General features: G+C 38.5%; 1 protein-coding gene across 1 annotated transcript in view; it reads right to left on the minus strand.

Moving 5' to 3' along the window:
* CNTN6 (contactin 6) overlaps positions 1-20,490 on the minus strand; it is a 288,847-nt gene that overhangs the window by 56,226 nt on the left and 212,131 nt on the right. Inside the window, exon 11 of the mRNA XM_029917072.1 lies at positions 18,411-18,561. Within this exon, the coding sequence (XP_029772932.1) occupies positions 18,411-18,561 (151 nt within the window). The remainder of the gene's footprint in view (positions 1-18,410; positions 18,562-20,490) is intronic.

A 20,490-nucleotide genomic window follows, 5' to 3' on the forward strand; every position in this document is an offset into this window, starting at 1 on the left:
TCACACTTCATTTTGAACAAAGAGACCTGAGAGGTATATGCCAGGCTTTTTGAAAGGAGCCTAATGCCAGAAAGACCGTTCCCAGCATTAAGTTTCACTGCCTGAGACCCTTTGCAGAATTCATGCAATCTCCTGTCTGCGCCCTTGTCAAGCTACTCTTCCTAATCCACAATGTTCTCATTTTTATTTTGGGATGGAAAATAGGGTTTCTATGAAAATTGAATTAACTAAGTGCTAGCTATTAATCTCCTGCTTATTCTTCATTGATAATAGTCTTTTGACTTTGCTCCCCTCATGACTCAGGCTAAGAATTTTTCTTTAAATATTTGTTTAAAGTGTGCTAGAGAACAGTGAGAGCATGCCTGTGCTGGTGCAAGTGGGGCAGAGGGAGGGCGAGAGAGGATCCCAAGCAGGTGCCGTGCTGTCAGAGCAGAGCCTGATGTAGGGCTCCATCTCACAAACCATGAGATCATGACCTGAGTCGAGATCAAAAGCTGAATGCTTAACCAACTGAGCCACCCAGGCGCCCCTAGGATTTTTGATTCTCATTTTGACTCTTATTCATGCCTGATGTCTTAAATCTTTTTTGTCTGATTGGATTCAGCAGTACATTTTGAGGTTTTAACTAACATATGGTTATCAGTCCTGGCTTGTGCTGGGTTTGGCATTATGTTCTGACAGTCACCTTAAACTATATGGATAGTTCCTCCTTAACACTTCCAGTATAATCAAAGCACAGTCCAGCGACGAACCCCTTCCTCCAAAGTCTCCATTCTTAAATATTCACTTAATTAGAATATTTAAGTGTTCACACAATCAAATAGAAAAACTTTCCTTAGGGGCACCTGGGTGGCTCAGTTGGGTAAGTGTCCAACTTTGGCTCAGGTCATGATCTCACAGTTTGTGGGTTCAAGCTCTGCGTGGGGCTCTGTGCTGATAGCCTGGAGCTTGGAGCTTGCTTCCTATTCTGTCTCCCTCTCTCTCTCTCCCCCTCCCCTACTCACGCTCTGTGTGTGTGTGTGTGTGTGTGTGTGTGTGTGTGTGTTGTTCTCTCCCTCTTTCAAAAATAAACAAACATTAAAAAAAGAAAGTAATTCCAAAGCTTAGTACTCTATTCAGATGAGTAAATCACAAATTAAGGCATTTGCATTTAAAATGTTCCATAAAAATTAGAATTTAAAGACACTTACATGTGTAGATGTATCATGACCATTCAATATCTGAAAAGTTAATAGTTGGGGTTTGTAATGTACCACAGTATTCCTCTAACTGCATCCTGTGCACTTAAAGGTAAAAATTCAGACCTACATGCTGTATCTGACAGTCAGGTGGCATGTGTAGATTTTGGTAGTGGCATTAGAAAATAGAACATGTGGAAACAGAGCCATCAACCTACGTAAACATTTTAAGGTTAACTGATAAGTTGAAGGAACACTATATGAAGTGATTGAACATCCAACATTTCAATCTTTTTACTGTCAAGGAATGTTAGTCGCATAAACAGAAAACAAAAATAATAGTCTACTCATTTGCCTGATTTTATACCCTTTGCCTACTGCTTGATGAGTTATTGTGAATGAAATACCAGGAAGATGGATTACCCATCAAATGAAGTCGTAGGACTCTTTTATCTGAAACACAGATGTCAAATTTTGTGCCCTTCTAAAAAGTTACAGAAAGACTAATGTAGAATGTTTTTATCTTTGCTTTTCCTGGCTTGCATGTGATAACCTATTCATTATAAATTTCCTAAATATAATAGAGATTAGCATTCACATGCAGTTATGACTACAGTGGATCTAATGTATATTAAAACTTTGGTTAATCTGCATTCAGAAAACAAATCTATATACATAGATCCCACATGAATAAAAATGAAGAAGGCTCTTTTTTTGTTTGCTTGATATCAACCATCACCCATCACAATGTTCGAGGATGGAGAAGATTAGCTGTAGCTAAATTTCATGAACTAAAAGAAATTAGGACATCGCGTAATTATAATTTCTTATTGCTGAAACTAGAGCAATACTGCTATTTTTATAGTTAGAATATTAGCTGGAGTATTGCTTCCAGTTCTCTCTAAAGATAATACCGTAGACCATGAAATTTTAATTGACAGTCTAATTTTACTGATATCTAGAAAATGTAAAATAGATTGGATTAAAATGAGTTAGATAAGAAGAAGAAAAGTGTGTATAAATTCCGACTCTACAAAATTTAGGTTTTAGGTAAAATGTCCCACTGGAATCCATTTTAGATCAAATATTGATATTACATTTTAATAATTTTAGCACCTGATTATCATAGGTAAGGTGTTCTATCTATGATAATTTCACTGTTATCTAATAAGCTATCTTTTACAAATTCCTTACATTATGAAGCTATAAAAAATGGCTGACATGATCTATAAACAAGTAAATACCAAAGTTTGCTCATCAGAATGAGGGTTCTCTTTTCCATCTTTTTATGTCAATAACTTTAAATAGCTTTAATTGCAATTATAAATAGGAAGTAGCTCATACCTCTGGCAAAGGGTAATTTAAAGATTTAATCAATGGATTAATGCAACCCTATTTTATCATTCCTTCAATGACCCTCTGAGCAGTAAGAAAAGAAAGAAAAAAGAAAAATGAGATAACACACACAGAAACAACAAAAAAGAGAAAAAGATGAAGATAGAATAAAAATGAAAGGCTGTCTCAAGAGATGATTGAATGGGTGACAGAAAATAAAATCTACCTCTCTACTAAATGATGTAGATTATTCTCAGTAAAGCACAATACACTTACGATACTGAGTCAGTTCTAAATGGGAGGAAACATATAGCAGAACACTCAAGAAAATTTATGGAAGATGTTATTTGTCTCTTTCACTTATCTGACATTCAGGAAAAAGCACAAATATTCGTTTCAGGAAAGAGTTGTATCAGTCTCAGAGAGAAAACAAATGTTCATAATTTGCAAATCTTTCTTAAAAATATATCCTTCACAGACTTGCCATATGAAAACCTGTATAGAGGCTCTTCCTGAAATACCTAACAGAGGATTTGCAGTCCAATTTGCCTAGCTGAATCTCATCCAACTTCCCAAATCTACTCTTGATTCCCACTGTTTCAGACATTCTCTCAGGTTCTCTTAGTGCCACGGGTTGCCAAAGGTCCGGATAATACAAGCCCACCAGTAAAATGGCAGCCAGCAGATAACCCGTTCTCTTTCCTTCCAAAGACTATTCCCAAGAAGTTTCTGCCTGGACAGTCTATGTGGCTGACTGACACCAAACTACTGATTGTGTGTCCATGTTCTTAAAACGAGTCAGTGGCCAGTGCAATAAAATATCTTGCATTGCTGCCTGTATTTAACTGCCTCACTCTTAGCTCAGTTTCCTGGGGAACTGAGCTAAAATATGCAGCTTTCTCTACCAAACTGCAGCACTTTCCCTTCCTCTTTCTCCAAATATTAAAGATTAGTAATTTTCAGTAAGTTACTTAAGCACAGCCAGAATGTAGGTCTTCTGATCCTGAGTCAGTACTTTTTCTGTTGAATCATTACCTGAATCATGATGATGCCTTGTAGTTTGAATTTTCTCTTTTTAAAAAAAATTTTTTTTTCCTTTTCACTTTTGAGAGAGAGAGAGAGAGAGAGAGAGGGAGACAGAGCATGAGCGGGGAGGGACAGGGAGAGAGGGAGGCAGAGAATCCAAAGCAGGCTCCAGGCTTAAGCTAACACAGCCTGATGCGGAGCTTGAACCCATGAACCTTGAGACCATGACCTGAGCTTACTGACTGAGCCACCCAGGCACCTCCTTCTTTCTTTTCTTTTCTTTTTTTTTTTTAGAGGAGTTTTAGGTTCACAGTAAAATTAAGAGAAAGGTACAGATATCCTATATACCCCCACACATGCATAGCTTTTCCCATTATCAACATTCCCACTGGTGGTACATTTGTTACAGGTGAGGATTCTACACTGACACATCAAGTCATCCAGGGCCCATAGTTCACCCCAGGATTCACCCTTGGTGTTGTACATGCTCAGGGTTTGGAACTATATATAATGACATGTATCCATCATTATATTATCCCACCAAGAATTTTCACTGTCCTAAAAATCCTCTGTGCTCCACCAATTTATTCTTCCCTCCCCTACTCCCTGGCAGTCTAATCCTTTTACTGTCTCCATAGTTCTGCCTTTTCCAGAATGTCATAGAATTGCAGTCACACGGTATGCAACTCTTTCAGATTGGTTTCTTTCACTTAGTAATATGCATTTAAAATTCCTCCATATCTTTTCATGGTTTGGTAGCTCATTTGTTTTTAGCACTAACATTCCAGTGTCTGGATGTGGCACAGTTTATTTATTCATTTACTTACTCAAGAATACCTTGTTTGTTTCCAACCTTTGGCAACAATGAATAAAGACACTATAAATTATGTGCAGCATTTTGTATGGAGACAAGTTTCAAGTCCTTTGGGTAAATATCAACAAGTGTGATATACGGATTGTATGGAAAGAGCATGGTCAGTTTTGTAAGAAACCTCCAAACTCTTTCCTAAAGTGGTGGTACCATTTTGCATTCCCATCAGCAATGAATGAGCTCCTGTTGGTCTAGAGCCTCACCATCACTTAGTGTTTGTATTCCTGATTTTGCCATTCTAATGGCCCCACAGTAGTATTTCATTTTAATATTCATTTTCCTAATGAAATATGATGTGAAGAATCTTCAAGTGTGTGTTTGCCATCTGTATATCTTTTTGGTGAGGTGTCTTAGCACCTTAGCAGATCTTTGACCCATTTATTATGGTAATTGTTTTCTTATCCTTGAGTTTTAATCATTATTTGCATATTTGAGATAGCAATTCTTTATCAGATGTGTCTTTTGCAGATATTTTTCCTATCTGTGGCTTGACTTCTCATTCTGTTGACATTGCTTTTCACAGTGTGATTAAAAAAAAATAGTTTAATTAAGTCCAGCCTGTTATGTGTTTCTTACATGAGTCTGCTTTTGGTGTTTTATCTAAAAATTCATGGCCAGGGGTGCCTGGGTGACTCAGTCTGCCAAGTGTTCAACTTTGGCTCAGGTCATGGTCTCACAGTCCTTGAGTTCGAGCTCCATGTTGAGCTCTGTGCTGACAGCTCAGAGCCTGAAGCCTGCTTCGGATTCTGTGTCTCCCTCCCTCTCTGTGCCTCCCCACTCCTCTGCTCTGTCTCTCAAAAATAAATAAAATGTTTAAAAAAGTTTTAAGTCATGGCCATACCCAAGGTCATCTAGGTTTTCTCCCAACTCCTTATCTTCTGTCGTTTTATAGCTTTGTTTCTATATTTAGGTCTGTGATGCATTTTGAGTTCATTTTTGTAAAAGGTCTAAAGTCTGTGTCTAGATTCATTAAAAAATGTTTGTATTCCATGTTCATGTTCAATTGTTCCAGTAGTATTTGGTGAAAAGACAATCTTTGCTTCACTGTATTGCCTTAGCTCTTTTGTCATAATTTTCTTTTTAGACAAGTTTTCTCTCCCTAAATAGATTGTGAAGCTGAGTTTTTTTGAAGTAACTGATATAGGGTTTTATGACAATGAACTCTAAAGTCAGCTTGCTTGTTCTGTGTTCTGGTTCCCCCATTTTGGCTGTTGTACATTGGAAGCACTTGCTTGATTTCCTTGTAAAATTTACCTGTAAATGGGGATAATGGAAATAATAACAACACTGGTTTGTTTTGAGAATTAAATTTAAAAATATATTTTAAATGCTGAGCATTACCCTAGAAGAGAATGAGAGCCCTCAACTGGTAACTGGTACTCTTTATTTCTTTGTATTTTCTAAGACTACCTGCAATTCATAAGTACTTAATAAATAACCTTTTTTATTATATTTGCTCTGAAATCCTTAGCATTTCTTGTAGGTCTACATGTACATTTATTCACATTATCAGAAAATTCAGCAAACCCACAGAAAGCCACTTAGACAAATAAGCTCCACGTAAAAATGAACGCTAGGTATAGATATAAACAAAATCGTTACTTGGCTAGTTGACTCTGTTAGTTTGCTGATCCATATAAAGTAGCACAAGAACTAAAGAAATACATTCAAATCAGTCTAACCAATGACAAGATTTGAGTATAAGAGCAAACTGTAATCATTCTTTCATGCAGTTCCAATCTTGAAACTCAAGTTTTAACCAAGGCCATCATAAAATCCTTTAAAGTTATTGTGTTGAATGGACCCTGTTGGGGGAAGGTGGGCGTTCCCAATTATTTAACTGATTCACAGAAAATACAGCCATTATATCTGTAGTATTTTCTTTGTCTCTGTCCTAGTTCCAGACAAGTAATAATATTTCTTCTGTCTCTGGTACGGAGTTATATTAAGTATGGTGTGTTTACATTGACATGTGCAGTGGGAGATGGGTAAGACAAGGAAAATGAAGAATGGAAACCTACAGGAAGTGGCATCACTAATTGGCATCACAAATAAATTCAGTTTTGCTATATTTTGCCACCAGGCACGTTTCTCTTGGTGCCTGGGGGAAAACAAGTGTGCATGGGTGCTGTTATGTGGCCCCTTTATCACCACTCTCAACAAACTAGAGGAACATATATTTTAAACACATTAAAGGACGAAAGATATGCTTTCCCAGAAGGGATTAATCAAACATGATTTGGGGGTCATTAAACAGCTAACTGAAAGGGTTTAGCTTGCAAAGGATTGTTGAGAAGTATTATCTGGAGATTAAAATGCACTCAAACACCTCCTAATTTACATGGAAGTCAAAACATCACTGCTACCGGTGTCTAATTTTTTTTTAAATTCCTGGTTTCTGCAGCTGTATTTTATGCCTAATGTGTAATGAATTGGTGTGAATAGCCAAATGTTTCAAAGTTAAGTCCCAGTTTCAACTGTCCTAAACTCCGAAGCAAAAACCAAGCATCAGATATTCAGACCTTAAAATTTATCAAAATGTGACTCCTTATTTAATATACTCAAATAATTTAAGCACCGGCTTTGTAGTGGCTGACACATAACACAAACAGATTCGGGATGACTGAATGGTAACACAAATTAGGAGACGACGGGTAAGAGCAGTTGCTAAATAATATAATTATTTGGTGTCATGATGTGACTTTATTCCAATGGCAAGCCAGAGTGCGCTCCTGGGCTGATTCCCATGAAATGTGAGGGAATGTGATTTAACATTAACAAAACAGCATCAGATGGAAAGCTTAGCTAAATTAATCCAGTGAAAGAGGCCAAAGAGGAATATTTTGCTGTTCCGTAGAAGAGAAGGAAAGATAAAGAAAGAAAAGAATCTCTGTCTGCTGCAGTGCTTTGGGATGCTAGAGAAAACACAAAAGGGAATTAATATAGATTCATATGCTAACGTGTCTCACAACCCAAGAATAGCAAAAGAAGAGATGGAAAATTATAAAGTTGACAAAGGACAAAAAAATTTGTGAACACAGGAGTTAAAAGACTTTTTAAAAAAAGTTTGCTCCCAAAATCACTTAGGGGGGAATCAATTGACGACACAATGAGAGAGACAGAGCTGGGCAAAATGAAAGTTCGAACGTTGCCAGGACATTTTGATTACACTTTCATTACATATGTGATGATGAACCTATTGTGGGATCTCAAGACTTTGAAGGTTTGCAAATGTAAAGCTGTATCTGAGGCATACTTTGAGACAAACAAGATTCAAGTACAGCCAGGTGACCTTAAACCCATAACTTTATCCCTGAGGTCCTTGGTTTCCCTCAGGCATAACAAGTGAGGGATTTGGGCTGAGACATTTATTATTTTCCTTTTTCACTCTACCTCTGGGGTGCCTGGGCGGCTTAGTCAGTTACGCATCCGACTTCGGCCCAGGTCGTGATCTCACCGTTCGTGGATCTGAGCTCCACATCAGGCTCTGTACTGACAGGTCAGAGCCTGGAGCCTGGGATTCTGTGTCTCCCTCTCTCTCTCTTTGTCCCTCCCCTGCTCATGCTCTGTCTCTCAACAATAAAAAATGTTAAAAAAACTTTTTCACTCTATCTCTGTCCTTCAGTGATTTCAGAAGGTTGGTGTGTCTGTGAAATGATTTCTCCTGCTGTCCTAAATGTGGTTTTGGTGGTGGATGTGAGTGGAATTTCCAATTCTGGCTTCCTTTTGGCTATTGAACTTACTGTATTCCTCAGAGTCCACAGAACTTAGCTTACAAACATGGCTGAGGATTGGTGTCCAACTTGGATGTGACTCCTTGTCTGCTAACTCTAATTATTTCTTCTTCCTAAATGTAATACATAATTTCATACCTAGATCAAGTCCTTCATGGAGCTTAGGGAGTTTATCCTTATGCACCAAATTTGCATATCTATGCCTATACGTCACCAAAATTATGTTGTATGTTACATTAAAAATCCAGTCATTTGAAACATTTGAATATGTTAGGTATAGGAGGCTAGGCCATTAAGAGGACTGATTTATTTTATTTTATTGATGTGAATTAAGCCTCTATCTAAGGTACAATAACATATAAACTAATTCTATACCCTTTATTGATGGAAAAAAATAGAATTTGACTTTATATATGACTGTTTTTAGAAGAGTTTTAGTCTTAACTGGAAAAAAAAATGAGTAAGTAATGTGTGTTGTACGATGGTCTGCTCTTAGCTCCACAGATGGAAAAGGCTCTACATCAGGAAACTAACGAAAGGCCTACATTGTGGTATTTAAGATTACACAGAAATTTCAAGTCAGACTTCCTGGCATTTAACGCATGTCTATTACTCACAAGCTGTGTGACTTTAGATGTGATGTTTAATTTCGCTAAGCCTTAGTTTTAACCATCTAAAAAATATAAATAAATAATGTCCCCCTCAAGGGCATCTTTTAAAAGTAAATGAAATGATGTCTTTAACATCTCAACATACTACCCACCGGTGATAGGTGCTCTATAAGTTGATATTATTACTATCACTATTATTGTTATTATTTGAGGAGACTCAGGGTCAACAATGAGAAAGATGCATTTTTGACTGTATTTGTTAATTGAATCTTAGAACGAAAACAAAAATGTGCATATTTCAGTATAGCTCAGCATCCCTGAGCAAAGAGTCAACCATTGGATGGCTCCCAAAATGATTTGTGTTCTTTATGTGGAGGAATTTTATCCGGCAGTGAGGAAGGTAAGTGCATATCCAAACCTTTCAACTGGCATCATGTATGACACTGACTATGCAGTAAGACAGCCGCATAGTAAACCTGTTCTCCCACCTTTGTTTTCTAGGAAAAATTCTTCTCTACACTTCAAGGGCAAGCCCAGTTCCCTCCAACGTGCTGAGGCTTTTCTGAACGGCTCTAAGCTGAGTCAGTCGTCACCATCTTGTGTCTGTGATGACACAGCCCCATTGCACTGGAGCTGTTGACCTGTCTGTTTCCCCCACAAGTCTCGGAGCTCATTCAAATTTATAAACCCAGAATTTTTTCACAAAGCCTGTCAAATTGGTTTGCAACTGTGCTTATAAATAAATGAATAGTTTGACAAGTCACACTTGAGAATCAGATTTGTCACTCCAAATCAGCAAGTCTCTAACTGTGCTCTCAGGAAATACAGGGGTTTCTTAGGGCACACCACGGGCTGATGGAAGGAAGGCAGCTCGTGGCTGAGGGCAACTGGGCAGGGCATTGAGAGGGGCTCTGGGTCACCCTCTAGGACATTAGCCAGATTGGTTCCATATTAGCTGGTTTACAAAGTGGGTTTGTTTCTTTGGAAGCAAAACAAAAGCACCTCTCCCCTTGGGGGAAAAAACAAACAAACCACAATTCTACTATGGGGGAAAAAAAAGACAAAGGAAAATGGGAAATAATAGCCAGTGACTAAAATAAAAGTGCTCTGACAAGCCTCACTCTTCATTGTGAAGATATTAACAAGACTGACTTTCACACAGTTGGTTGGACTTTTATTTCTTCAACTGGGTCATAATTTCTACAAGACAGCAATTCTATCCCTCCCATTTATTTCTATTGATTTATGTTCTAGATGCCCACCAGCGTGGATGAAAAGGTGTGGGTGTAACAAATACCTGTAAAGCAACTATTTCATTTTTAAGTGAGGAATGTTGTATTTTAAGCAAATCAAATAATCACTTCTTTCCTCAAAAGTCAAACGAAGAACAAAAGGTCATTTGTATAAATTGCATTAATAACTGACCTTTTCTTTCTATAAAATGATTACTGCTGAATACTTATGTAAACTTTGGAGGATATAAATGTCACTCAGAAATTAGAAGCAGGCACCAAAGTAAGTGGATACCATTCCCAGGCCAATTGTATTCATGTTTTCAAAAAGTAACTGACCTAAGAATTTCTATCTCCACGGCAGGGAGATGAGATGAGCAATCAAGCATTTTAATATAGGAAGCAAAGTTCTGGGGGGAAAGGAGATAAAATGAAGTTTCTATTTTTCAGGTTATATCCTTGCATCAAACAGGTGTTTCTTTAGGGGGTGTCGAAAAGTCTCAGCTTCTCCTCAGAGCAGAAGATGTGAACTTACAATAAAAATGCAGATTCCTCAGCCCTGCTCCATACCTACTGACTGAAAATCTTGGACACAGCTCTGGGATCCGCATTTTTCACAAGGTTCTTATACATGATCAGGTTTGAAGCCTAGAGATACAGACTACAAATTCAAACTCCACAGTGAAGCTGATGTATTTTCCATCATAAGGTACAGTGCAAGAATATAAGATGCTATTTATTTGTGGCACTTCTTTGCTTTGCCATATTTGCCCTCGGTTTAAGGCTACAGGATGGTGTTACCCATCATTAAAACATTTTAAATAGGAAACTAAAGCAATAATAGCCTAACCCAAGGCAGTGGTATAAAACAGCGCACACCCAGCTGGGCAGGCTGAGTTTAAAGGCAGGCTTTACATCTTTAATGAAACAGGGCTCTCTCCGACCATGGCAGGCAGGTGGTTTCACATGCATTGTGCTGAGGGGTCAGCGCTCCAGACCAATGGAGGCCAGTGGGGATAAAGAAGAGGGGGTTAGATGGCAAGAGGGAAAAAATGAGGGCAAGACTGACAGGGGCATACAGGATTTGAGCTTGTTAAATCTTTGCGTGACAGAGGCAAGCGTTATCAGATGGCACCTGACATCTTCAGCATGTACTCCCTTGGAAAGGCTCACCTTACCAAGGCTCTCAGGAGTTGAGTATAAACAATTTAAAATTTTATTACATAGAAGCGGCACAGAAGGGAGACTGTAATAAGCCTGGCATTATGCAGACTGTCATTCTTCCTTAAACATGGGAACATATGGTTCATTTGCCTATTTGATACTCATGCTACCTGATGTACTAAGCACTATTACATTAAGTAGGTGGCGATACAAAATAAAATTAGGTTTATTTGCTTGTTCCATTAGGAAGCTTTGCAAGGAGGAGGAAGAAGAGAGGGAAGCCTGCTTGCCGGTTGCGAGGTTCTGGTTAAAGTTGCACTGAATAGACGTGTGAGGAGGGGATATTTTATTAAGGTTGAGCCCCGGGGGATAAAGGTAAAGGAAAAAGGTAAAGTGGTGATGTAGACAGCAGACACTGGAAGACCCATGGAGAAGGGTCAGACAGGAAGGGAGCATCATATAACTGGCTCCCTTGCACCCAGGCAGACAGACCCTCATTAGGTGATGCCCCACACGTCAGATGGTTATAAAAAGTCTCCACGGAAAAGCAGAATGGTGGCAAAATGTTGGGTAATGGCCTATGTAACCAAGGAACTACTGTGTCCAGCTAGTTTAGCAAAGCGTGGGATGAAGACAAACTTTAATTTTTATTCTCTTCATCTTCTGTGTCAGTATGCTAAGGGCTTTCAAATAGGTCCTCCCAAGGGTACTTTTTTACTCATGAAAAGAAGAAAGATCAAATGACTTGCTCAATAACCATCAATTCTTTCTTGGCACAGAGAATACCCTGTTCCTCTCTCTTATCTTTCTTTCTCTTCATCTCCTTCTCACTGATCTCTACTTCCTCTTTCCTACTCATTCACTACCATTTTCAGCTACTCAACCCATCCCCCCGAGCCCTTCCTCACAAATGACTATTATGTTTACGAGGGTGGTCTCAGGATTTTGGAGTGCTATGCAGGTGGAAGGGGCCTGCCAGATTTGGGGCTCAAAGGCAAAAATATTGAATAAGCTCCACTACCAGATTCCATGCTACCTAAGGGATTGATATGTTCCCAAAAGGTACACGCACTGTGCCAGGGGCCAAGGGCCACACAGGGTTTCATAGTATCAGTATTACAGGATAAAGCAAACACAATGAATGGATTTGAGGTCTGTTTGTAACTGCATCGCACTCTCTCTCTGTCTCTCTCTCTGTCTCTCTCTCTGTCTCTCCCTCTCTCTCTCTCTCTCCACACTCCACCCTCTCCCTCTCTTTCCAATCCCAAGTGGACTGAGGTAATAGAATTGGTTCTAGAAGTTCAGCAATTAATATATCAAGTCTGGGAAGTATGATCACATTCTAAGACCAATTGCCAAGGGGCAGAACCTCTACTTTTCAGTTTGATATTCAGTGAACCTCCAAGTATCTTTTTATTCAGCTCTTGGGAAAAGGAGTAGAAAAACAACCATATGTAACTATGTGGCAACTTTGTTTCTCAGGAATGTATCTGCATATGAAAAAAGGATACTTTAATTTTAAGGTATATAAAGTATCTGATATACTGCCTGACTTACAGAAGGTGTTTAAAATGGTTACTTTCATTATTAATGACCATTTGTCTGTTATATAACAGGATTTTATTTGTTTTGTTTTGCTTTATTTTATCTTACAAAATGAGAGAAAATATGGTGAATTTTTCTTTTATTTATTTTTTAGAAGAATGAGGAGGAAATGTAGGGTATTACTTATTAATTCAGTTATCTTTCAATAATGGGAAAAACATTCTATCTCGTTATTTTTATTGTTCTGAGATTGGGGCACCTGGGTGGCTCAGTCGGTGAAGTACCTGCTTCGGCTCAGGTCATGATCTCACAGTCGTGGGTTCAAGCCCCGTGTCGGGCTCTGTGCTGACAGCTAGCTCAGAGCCTGGAGCCTACTTCAGATCTGTGTCTCCCTCTCTCCCTGTCCCTCCCCTCTTCACACTGTGTCTCTCTCTGTCTCTCAAAAATAAATAAACGTAAAAAAATTTTAAAAAAAGAGATTGTATGTGCACTCTGACCAAATCTCAGGTGGTTTAGGCACTGTATTTAATGCCGCCTGTCAGAGGACAACTTTGAGCTGTCTGTCCAGCAGGTTAACATTTCCTGGTAAATTTATGAGGTGATCCCTGAGCAGGTAGCCAGCAGTCGCTGAGCATAAGGAGATAAATAAATCTGGGCCTTTGATTTCTGTCAGTTCAGTTGCTAAGTGGATCCATGAGGAAAAAAAGAAGCGATTAATCAAACTGAGCAGATGTGGAATTGATTCCCTCAGTTGCCTCAGAATGCCTTGCAGAGATAAGCTTAATCTGTATTCTTCTTGACTTACTGTGCTAACATTTGCGGTTTTTACCGTGGCTGGTCCAGGTAAGAATGTGGAGCTGGCATTTGCATAAAGATCAGGATGATAGAACAAATGTACCTAATAGCAGTAGAGTACAGAGATCACCTGGCTTTCCACACATACCACCATCTGAGTCTCACAGAACCATAGGGAGGGACAAGTACTATTTCCTCTAAGTGAGGACTATTGAACTTGAAGGACTTGCTAAAAGTTATTAATTACATGAGAAGTACGGGTGGGACTTGAACTCAGATCCTCTGGCTCCCAATAACTTCAAAGACAAATACTTTCTTACAAAAGGATATTATATGTCACATATTTGGGTGGCTTAACGTTTTATCCATAACACCTAGTGTAGTGTTTGGAACATAATAGATGCTCATTAAATATTTACAGATGGAATGAACACATCATGGGCCTATTAATTATTAAGTATGTTTTTGGCTTAAATGAAAAATGTTTTAAGTCAGGCAGATACAAACAACGCAAAGTAAATTTTACCTTTCATTGATTTAGCAACACAGAAAATATTTATTGAATGCCTGTTATGTCCCAGGTGGGCCTATAACGGTGAAGGAAACAGTGGCACTCACCACACCGTGGTGCTACCGTGTGGCTGCCAGGGCTCCCTAACCTCTGAATCCATCCAATCAGACCATTTTAGTTGTTTTGAACAATTTACAGCAATCACCACATCTGGCTCAATCGCTTGGTCACCTGAGGAAACCAGCAAAATCTATAGAAAATTATAACTATGATAGCAGCTGCAATTTTACCCTGGCACACTAATGTTTTGCATTGATTTCTATTTCTGTTTCTAATATTTAATCTCTGTTCTGGCAGTCACTGCATGGAGATAGTGTTTAATGTTTCTTAAAGTTTTTCATTTGATTTCATCTTAAATAAATCTAGAAAACCTCAAAGGAAATAAAAAAAGAAAGTATGCTAGTGGTTTTATCCAAGATCAGACCACTCTCAGGGACAGAACCAGGATCAAAATCCCTGTTTTCTAATTCTCAGAGCAAGGCTCTTCACAGCACATCCCTGTTTTCCCACAGGAACATACCTCTGCTTCTCTTCAATTTAGGAGCTACTGCTAAATGACTTGTAGCTCCAAAAAGAATGAGGTAGATGGCATAAGACCATACATTCCCAGCCGGAAACCAGGCTGGGACTCTAACGCTATCTACCTATTTTCAGTTGTAGGGAAACTTTTCAACTTGAACAGTCTGCGATGAATATAGGCACTTATTATAAAGGTAGAAATCATAAAATAGCCAAGACTTCAAATGCGGCACACAGGCCCGTAAGAAACATCTTAATTTTATTTAGAATTCTTGTTTGATATGAATGACCAACACATGAAATTAGGTTAAATCATGTAACAACAGCCCTTCAAAAAAATGAAGAATCAAGTATGGTGTCTGGCACCTGTCAAGTGGAAAAGACCTGGCAACAGAGACGGGAAACTTGGCATAGCGACCAAGCTTTATCATTTACTATCTAGGTGATGTATGCTGTCTCATTTCATGTAAGAGTGGAGGAAATTGTCAAAATATATATATTGCCACCATTTTTTATAAGTAGGCAATATAGTAAGATTACTTTGAATAGGCTCCTTTAGAGTCCTTTCAACCATCTCTAGGTAGTTACACTTTATTGGAAGCAAGAGTTAGTGACAATGAAATTTCAAAGTAGACAGGACCATATAGAAGTTTTATAAGAGAAAGTAAAAATGTACGTTTTCCCACATAGGTATTTCCAAGGTCAAGAACCAAAAACTATTCCTACTTGGAATCATTGTAAACATTTAAGCTGTTTTCCACATGTGACTTTTAAAACCTTTCTATGTGTACAACTGGGTTATGTTTTAACAGAGGTATGAGAGGGTAGGAATTATATTTATGTTTCTATTGAAGTGAAATAAGCAGTCTCGTGTGGTGTTTAAAAATGTATACTGAAATTCAGTGCTTCTGTCTTTAAGTTTAGAATCTGGCTCTGTAAAATTCCTTCCTTCTTTCCTTTGTGTTTTTTCCTTCCTTCTTTTCTTTTTATGACTACTCTAATTTTTGCTTTCAACTTCTTTGGTAATCCCCATAATGAGACTACAAAAAAGTCACTAAGTCAACACAAATAGAAGCATGGATGCCGTATTCCCCGGAAAGGAGCATGACGCCAGGCAGTTAATGAAATGAGGAAGGTCAGAAGGCAACAGAAGAGGGGACAGGACAGGGATCATGTAGAGACACAGCGTCTTGTGGACGGCTGTGTGACCTTTGCAAATTCCTGCCTAAGGAGATCTAGAACTGGCAGAGACACACTTTTGTAATTACCATGTACTTCTGGGTATCAAAAAAATATTTTTTTCAATTTTTTAAGATTCATGCTCAGGAGATAATTTTGTTTATTTATTTTCTTTTATTGAAACCTCTAATGAGGTCCTCTGGCAGTGAGAGAATAGAATTAGAGAAGAAGCATCTGTGAATAGAAATCACACAGATCATTCCTTTAATTTATTGAGACATGCTTAATCTGATGCGCTATTAGTGATTATTCAAAAGATAAAAAGAACCCACATTCATTCTAGATGGGCCAAAGCAAAACATAAACCTGAAAAGTTGTTGCAAAAGCAGTTTCCCTCAAAACTTTTTTTCCCCCTCTCATTTTCTTACTCTATTCAAATCTTCTTCCTTCTCTTTCTCCTCCCCACATACACTGTGTTTAAGTCTTTCAAGGTCATAGAAAGTAAACAGGAATCATTCCTGCTCCTTATGTGAGGACTTTGAGTCACTTTAGGGAATGAACCAATCAATTTGTCCCAACTCTCTGTACAGAGTGCTGCCTTTGATATTTTGGTATCTCTTGAGTGTTCGAATTCTACAGCAGTGTCTTCAAACCTCAGTTAGGTTTTAGGAATCAAGGAGGAAACATTTAAAAGGAATCCACGTCCAAAGCTGTTGAGAATGCTTGGAGTCATCTCCTAGGCAGTCTACACAGAGAAAGGAGCCCTGTCAGGGCCAGGGGAACAGACTTCCCTTCATCTGTCTTCTCCCCTTAGCTTTGAAGCTCCTGTTCTTATGTCTCAAGACATGTCAACCAGAAGAGCTTTCCTCTAAAGCTGGCGACGCCTTACACAGTCATCCTTTTTGACACATTCATTCATTCCACAGATGTTTACTGAGGTTAGCTTCTATTGCAAAGGCACAGGGCATGCACAGACCGATTTGACAACATCCCTGTCCTGGGAAAAGTTTAAGTGTAGGGCTATAGAGATCAGTGGAGACGGGGCGGTAAGGAGTGAGAGTGCCCTAGAAAGTCTTTATCTTATATATCTTGTCATGTCAGGGGAGGGTCTTCAAGGCTCTGGATGTAACCCTGATAGCACTGTATGCAATCTGCACTGCCTGTTTGTTTCCACCCCGTTTCTCTCTCCCTTGACCACAACGGCAGTCCTAAATCAGCAATAAAAATGGCGTCCCTGCATCCAGCCTATGACATTTTTACCAGTTCAGAAGATTCCATTCCAAACCCGGATTTCTAGTTTTTCTTTAAATGTTTGAAGATCTACAGTGCTGTGTGAAATTCTATCTTTCCACAAAACAATGTCTACCTGAATTTGGAGTGACTAGTTTTGGTGTAGAATTCACTCCCCAGGCCATCAGTCCTGTCTCTTACCCTGGCAGAACACCATTTCTCATCACACTTCAGCTGTCCATTCTTTTTTTGTTTTATATATATATATGTGTGTGTGTGTGTATATATGTATGTATATATATATATGTATGTATGTATATATGTATGTATATACATATATATATGTATGTATGTATGTATATATATATAAACATGTTTTAGTGTTTATTTATTTTTTTGAGAGAGACAGAGAGAGAGGAGGAGCGAGTGCCAGAAGGGGAAGGGTAGAGAGAGAGGAAGAAAATATAGAATCTGAAGCGGGCTCCAGGCTCTGAGTGGTCAGCACAGAGCCTGACGTGGGGCTCGAACCCACAAACTATGAGAGATCATGACCTGAGCCTAAGTCAGACACTTAACCAACGAAGTCATCCAGATGTCCCTGTCCTTTCTTTTACCTGGCCCGTCTTGTTCTTTTTTGTTGCCAGACTGATAGGCCATACATATGAGTTAATGACATGTATGATGCTGACAAAGAGCTCACTGAAACATATTCAAATCTTCAGCACAGCGGCTTGTTCACAGAAGTATTCACTGCACATCTGATCACACGCTAACACGCCTGGGTCATTACAACAGAGCTGCAACTACTACCTAGTCATCCCTAGGTATACAAGGTTCTACGGTATTATGCCGTGAAATTTATTCTAAGTAGAGAAAAACACCTGTTTTGCTCTGTCTAAAATCTCATGGAAAACACGCCAGTGCTGATCCAGGATTTCTCAGTCACATCCAGAACAGAAGGAAACCTCTCTTCTTTCTCTACAGGAACCTCTCTACATTTTTTTTTCATGTGGAGAATTCATTTTGTCATGGAGTGAACACCTGTGTGACTATTTAAAAACCACAACACCAGGTGTATGAGTATAAGTGTCTCTCTCTTTTATGTAATGCTCTTCTCACTGATTTCTCAGCAGGCTGGGTCAGGAATAATTTTCAAGCTGAATATAGAAAAAAGGTCTTAAAGGATTTTTAAAAATATATCCATTACAACTACATGCACTAAATGTTGCAGCAAAATTATACAAATAGGTCTTAAGTTTCTAAGATTCTTTCGTTTTTGCTGCCATGGGAAAATGTTTGGGATCTGTGTGTGCCCAGTTGTAAGTTTACCCTAAGGGAGAGGATTTTAGAAGACTTAGACTTAGAAGATATTGTATGACAACATATCTCAAAATATAAAACAAAATAGAGATTTATTTACCTTTTGCTCTGTCTCAGGCTCTCCATGCCTCTTTTCCAGGAGATAGCTGCCCTAGGAAAAGCATTCGGTTTGCATTCGATGGTAATATCCCCACCAACTTGCACAACTGAATTTTTTTTAAGGGGATTTTTAGAGAAATCAGGAGCTGAGGCTAAAAACAAAATTAAAAACAAAACTGTTAAGTTACTCACTTAATGAACATGTGGTAGCATGATGACGTAGTATATGAGACAGAATTCAACGATGGTCTCCAGAGCTTTTTTCAAGCTATTTTGCTCAGGTTATTCTGGGACCAGTTACCAATGTGGCATTGTGGAGTTCTATTTTCATTTGAAAAATGAACATGGCAACAGATATTACTTCAGAAATTTACTGAGGAGATTAAACAAGATAACATCTGTAAAGAACTCTAGCATAGTACCTGGCACAAAGTATGTGTTCAATAAATGTAATTTATTTTTGTTTTGGTGCTAGCCATTGCAATAACAAAAGCAAATTGGAACCAAGTTACAAAAAGTCACATTCTTAATAGTGTTTACAATGAAGATGGACCCATCAGAGAGAGAAGAAGAGAATTTAACCCTGATTAGGGAAATCATTAAATCTATTTCAGTCAAGGTAATGATCATAAATGCAAAATATAAAATATCACTGAAATAAACCAGAAATAATCTCTCACGTTGTCAGATTTCTTCAGGCAAGCCTTAACCCAGCAAAATGGAAAGACTCTGTCTTCCATAGAAGCAGGTAAGCTGAATAGTTGTTGTTTTTTAATGTCAGTTTCAACTTTGCTCCCACTAAATAAATGTTGAACGAATACCAGTTCATGAGGGTGAGAAATGATTAGACTGCCGGACGCTTCTGAGTCTTTCCAGCTTCATGAATGTGGGAACACATGTGTTCAATCCCCACTCCTGCCTGAGCCTAAGTGGGCTGAAATTCTTCGAGAGATGCCATACTCTCTTGTTTCTGGGCATTTCACGTATAGCTTCTCTGCCCTTCCTCTGACTTGTGCATGCTTTTTCTTTGGATCTCACCTCAAAGGGAATGTCCACAATGTAGGTTATTTTCAGCTTGTCATGAAGTCTGACACCACTTTCTTGGTTATTGACCATAATAATCATATTTTAAAATTTAGCTTTTTTTCCCTCAGCGAAACTACAGGTTCTATGAAAGTAAAGATCACTTAAGTATTGATAATACTATTTTTACAGGATAAAAGTTCAACACATAGTAGAGATTGAAAGAATAAACAGACAGATCAATGGCCATTGTCCATAAGCTTATGAAACCTTGTCTCTTCGCTTGATCCTTCCTCTCTTTCATCCCTTTTCCTCTACCACTAAGAAGACTTTTTGATAAAAGATACTAGTGGGTTACTTATGGTAACAGCCCCCACTGAGAATATCAGTCTCGAACTGCTTCTATCCCAAACTTTCCACTACATGGAGTTATCTACCGTGCTTTCCTTGAGGTATGGGGGTCTTGTGGTAGGGCTCTAGCCATTGGCATAAAATGATTTCACTGTAAGGATGCATGAAAATTTTTGCATTTTCTAAAGACAGGGATAGATTTGGCCATTTTTGTCCCTTTTGTCCCCTTCTCCCTTAAGTTGGGCTTTATTTCTGTAGCTACAGCAGTCACTCCCTCAAGGCTACGAGCACGAAGGAACAGTTTTAAGGATAATATCATCAATCACAGTGCCACGGCTCAGCTAGCACTCTGGAACTTCTTGTTAAAAGATAAAATTAATACCCGTTTAGATCATTATAAATTGAGAATTTCTTTTCCTATTTTTTTTTATTTGTTTGCAGTTGAAAACATTCCTAATGGATAATTTGGGTTGTGTTCAAAGCATCCTATGCTACGGTCAGCTTTGGAGGGCCCTTCTGGCTTGGACATACTCAACAGCAGACTCCTTTGGAGGCACTCATGTATTGCTCACCCAGAATAGTAATTTTCACCCTGTATTTTTTATAGTTAATTTAGACATTTCTCATTATTTCAAGGGAAAGCAATCTCTAATTTACAGAAAAATTGGGTTCATAGTATGTATAATCATAGCTCACTAAAATGTCAT

The sequence above is a fragment of the Suricata suricatta genome, chromosome 12 (genome assembly GCF_006229205.1).
Source record: "Suricata suricatta isolate VVHF042 chromosome 12, meerkat_22Aug2017_6uvM2_HiC, whole genome shotgun sequence".
Taxonomy (NCBI): Eukaryota; Metazoa; Chordata; class Mammalia; order Carnivora; family Herpestidae; genus Suricata; species Suricata suricatta.